This window comes from Danio aesculapii, chromosome 15 (genome assembly GCF_903798145.1).
Source record: "Danio aesculapii chromosome 15, fDanAes4.1, whole genome shotgun sequence".
NCBI classification, from domain to species: domain Eukaryota; kingdom Metazoa; phylum Chordata; class Actinopteri; order Cypriniformes; family Danionidae; genus Danio; species Danio aesculapii.
In genome coordinates this window covers 304381-308971 of record NC_079449.1, presented here as the reverse complement: position 1 = coordinate 308971, position 4591 = coordinate 304381, and the positions used below count along the sequence as shown (strand labels likewise).

Below are 4591 nucleotides of genomic sequence, written 5' to 3'. Positions count from 1 at the left end.
GCTGGAGCTGTGTGGTTCTCCATGATGATCACGTTTATACCTGCTGTTTCTGAAGAGTCTTTTATACGCGTGTGTCGCCTTGCTGGTCAAGTCTGGATTGATGTGAAAAACACTGTTGGTTTTGTTGTGGAGGGTTTACCGTGATTTCCAGAGGACCATCGTGAATGTTTTTAAAGCAGCTTGCCTCTTTTTTTTACACTGATGTTTATTTATTTTCTATTTAAAGCTTGCCTAATGTGCTCAACAGTTTTCACATGTGTTTCTGATATATAAAATAGCCAAGAGTGAGTAGTTTTATTGGTGTGTATGATGTAATAAAGCACATATTAATAAACTAATCTGTGTCTTTGATGAGTTATGGAACAAAATCAGTGCCAAAAGTATTGAATTAAAAACGAACTGAAAGAAATAATACACTGTATTAACAAGCTCTTGCATTTTAATGACTTGAGTTGCAGGGTTTGTATTTTTAGGTCCTGAAATTTAACAAATCTGTTTATTTAAGCTGTTATTATTTCAACTAAAAATATTTCAAACACGTTTTCGTACTTATAAATTCAATAATTCACATTCAATTTCCAGATTTCACTTACAAAATGTGCAAAACCCTTTAAAAATACGATGTATAATATCCAAAGGGTAATTTTCAGGTCATTTTATTTCAGTTCAAATATTCACTTCCATGAATTCAGTGGCTTAAATTGGACTGTTAGAATTCGACATTACATCCGGGAACTGCAGAAAGAGCAATAGAGTGCAGACTGAAGATCGCCAGCTGCTTTTCCACCAGCAGGTGGAGATGGATTAATTTAAGATTTTTAACCTGAGAAAAAAAAGCTAATAAAGGCCCAAACGTAACATCTGATTTCCTGCTTCTGCTCAGAATTCTGGCCGCAGCGTTCTGGATGAGCTGTAACTGTCTGACTCTGTTTATGGGAAGGCCAGTGAGGAGGCCGTTACAGTAATCCACCCTGCTGCTGATAAAAGCATCAACAGTTTCTCTGAGTCTTCACTGGAGACACAGCATCTGACTCCTGCAGTGTGTGTGAGATGATAGTGTGCTGAGTTAAATATTTAATTTTCAGTGTTTTAGTTTTCAGTTCTTAACTTAAAACAACATGCGCTAAACATTGTAAATAAACCTTAAGTATTTTTTTAAGGTCAAACTGTGATAGATTGAAAATAATTTATATGTATTATTGTTTACTGAATAGGTGGCACGGTGTCTCAGTGGTGTCACACTATCGCCTCAGCAAGAAGGTCACTGGTTCGAGCCTCCGCTGGATCAGTTGGTGTTTCTGTGTAGAGTTTGCATGTTCTCCCCGTGTTGGTGTGGGTTTCCTCCGGGTGCTCCGGTTTCCCCCACAGTCCAAACACATGCGCTATAGGGGAACTGATCAACTAAACTGGCTGTAGTGTATGAGTGTGTGAATGAGTGTGTATGGGTGTTTCCCAGTACTGAAAAGGCATCCGCTGTGTAAAACATATGCTGGAATAGTTGGCGGTTCATTCCGCTGTGGTGACCCTTGATTAATAAAGGGACTAAGCTAAAGGAAAATGAATGAATGACTATATTTGGGGTTGTGTGAGTGTTGACTTTTAATGTGAAGCGGGACTTTTATTGTGGCGCGGGTCTGACGCGCTGCTGTGTTTCCGGTGTGGTTGCCGTGATGGAGACGCGGCGCTTCTGCTGTTGAACTTTCTGTATTAATTAAATAAAATCCTTCATTATCTCATTAATTAATCAGTGTAGTGCTGCAGAAACACAGAGATGAGTGTCGAGCTGAAGGCGTAACTCAGGTGAGGATTAAACTCAGAGTGACGCGACGCTCGCAGCATAACACTGACGCGCTGATTCTGCTCTAATAGTGTTTAATTGCGTCATTAATGTGTTAAATGCAGATTATAACGCGTTTATATCTGCGTTTATCCTAAATGAGTTGTTAATCTGAGGTAACGGCAGGCATTAGTGTATCTCTGTACGCTTGATGAAGTGGTTAAGTGCTCCTCCGCTGTTTATATGATCAGTCAGTGTCGTCGCGGGATCCTGAAGCGCTTCTCAAGTTTAATTTGAGGTAATTCTGTTTATTTAGGCTCGTAACCGCCCCACTACGCGCGCTCCCGCCACACCGCCGCCGCCGTTACCATGGCGACCACGGGGCTGCGCATCGGCGATCAGCTGGTGCTGGAGGAGGATTATGATGAGAGCTACATCCCATCAGAGCAAGGTGAGAAGCTTAGAGATCCCGTGGAATTAAAATAAAGTTGTTCAGAGGTTAGTGTTCAGGGTATCTATAATCCAGTGTGTCCATAACAGAGACTAAATCCACATGTAGGAGATATAGACCTGATATAGACCTTTATATGACACTCTATACACTATACCTACACACGTCTGTCCAAACAGCTTAAAAAGTAGATTATTTACCATAGGAGCCCTTTAACTCTTATAATCTGACCTTGACTACTGAATTGTTTTTAAATCGAGAAAACATTTAACCAGTAAACTTTTCCGCCCACTGCTGAAAAGAGCACAAGCTAATTTGCATTTAAAGCGACAGTCACCAAAACGCCACAATTAGGATCAACGCCTGAGGAGGTCAGTTTCAGAGAGCTGGAGGACATTATCTGTGTGCTAATCTCAGCTCAAACACACACACTCTAGAGACACATTTACAGCTTGTGTGTGTGTGTGTGTGTGTGTGTGTGTGTGTTTGTGTGTATCAGAGATCCACGAGTATGCTCTGGAGATCGGCATTGACCCGCAGCGGGAGCCGGAGCTGCTCTGGTTGGCCAGAGAGGGGATGGTGGCGCCGCTACCGGCTGAGTGGAAACCATGGTAACATACAATTCACAACACACCATAGATATATACACTAGATATCACATATGAGCCCTCAGTATGCGTCAATAGCGCCGCCATATTGGTACAGGGCTCCCAGCACAAAAGTCATTTAGCAGCACTAATCAAGACTAAAGCCAGTGTGAAGATGCCGGACTTCAGCGCTGTGTACGGGTGTAGTAATGAGCATCAAAAAAAAGCAGAACACTTCATAGGGAAGATTCATCTTTTAAATGGTTTACTAACGGCTGCGAGTGTTTAACACGCTGCTTATGCGCCCCGCGCGCCTCTTGCCGTTTTTAAAATAAGTCAACCCTGAGTGGAACAAGCGTGTTACGTCAGTCGCGTCTGTTTCATTCTCCAATCAAATCAAAGCAGAGGCGGGGTTTCCGTCGGGCGACAGCAGTGTATGTGTGTCTATGGAGAACTTTTAAAGATGGAGGAGAGACTAGCGGTCGCTGTTTTCAAGTTATCCAGAGCTGTATGACTTTACAAATGTTGAATATCACAGTATTGTTGAGTATTACAATTCTAACAGCATGGACCGCAACACTTGCGCTCAATACAGGTCAGCTGATTCAGTCGTTTCCCTGTGGCTTCTGTGTTATTGTCAACAATAAAGGCAGTGCGGTGCGCCGTGTGTTTTTGAAATGGAAAGACGCGTTCAGTGCGATCGGCCCCTGATGTGCAACATATTTGTTAACTGGCGGGACGGTATCACATGCAACCACATGTGCCTACAGACGTGTTTTCCCAAGCAGCAAGATGAAAGAAGGATATCGCTGGTCACAGTTTGACACAGATGAGTTGATGCCAAACCAGCGCTGATGCTGATCACCTCTGAGCTGCATCTGCATCAGAAACTCAAAGCAAAACAAATAGGCTGTGGATGATTTAGTGCACAAACTGAGCCTTTTCCATCTGGAGAGTTACAGTTATTAATAATTCAATTCAATTCAATTCACCTTTATTTGTATAGCGCTTATACAATGTAGATTGTGTCAAAGCAGCTTCACATAAAAGGTCACAGTAAATAGGAACAGTGTAGTTCAGTTTGTAGTGTTTAAGTTCAGTTCAGTTTAGCTCAGTTCAGTGTGGTTTAATAATCACTACTGAGAGTCCAAACACTGAAGAGCAAATCCATCGATGCGCAGCTCTACAGATCCTGAACCATGCAAGCCAGTGGCGACAGCGGAGAGGGAAAAAACTTCACTAAAGGCGGAAGTGAAGAAAAAAAACCTTGAGAGAAACCAGGCTCAGTTGGGCACGACCATTTTAATTTCTCCACTGGCCAAACGTCTTGTGCAGAGCTGCAGTCTCAGTGGCGGAGGCTGGAAGCTGGCCTCAGCGAAGACTCGTCTGTCTCTGGAGCGTCATAGGAAACAGTCTCATGTTCTCCACTCTTCCATGACCATCGCAGTAGTTGTTCAGGATTCGGCCAGGTCCAGGATATGGAAACCTTGGGATCATCTCGTCGTTGGTCTTGGATCGAATCAGTGACTCTGCATAGTCTGAGGGCCTCGGGAAGAGTATCCCCAGGTGGAAATGGAGAATAAAGAAAATAATTAGCGTAGCTGATGTTCACAGTGTATATCAACAAGATGCAGAACCTGTGTGGAAGCCCCCTAAGTGGTGCACTAAGTGTATGCTTTACTGAACAGATAGGTCTTTAATCTAGTTTTGAATTGGGAGAGTATATAATAATAATAATTCTTATAAAAGATCCATTATTAAAATAGCCTACACGAT

General features: G+C 42.6%; 1 protein-coding gene across 1 annotated transcript in view; it reads left to right on the top strand.

Moving 5' to 3' along the window:
• The first annotated feature begins 1652 nt into the window (after positions 1 to 1652).
• LOC130242006 (trichohyalin-like) overlaps positions 1653 to 4591 on the top strand; it is a 21785-nt gene continuing 18846 nt past the window's right edge. Inside the window, exons 1-3 of the mRNA XM_056474028.1 lie at positions 1653 to 1800; positions 2094 to 2228; positions 2728 to 2839. Of these exons, the coding sequence (XP_056330003.1) occupies positions 2147 to 2228; positions 2728 to 2839 (194 nt within the window). The 5' untranslated portion in view covers positions 1653 to 1800; positions 2094 to 2146. The remainder of the gene's footprint in view (positions 1801 to 2093; positions 2229 to 2727; positions 2840 to 4591) is intronic.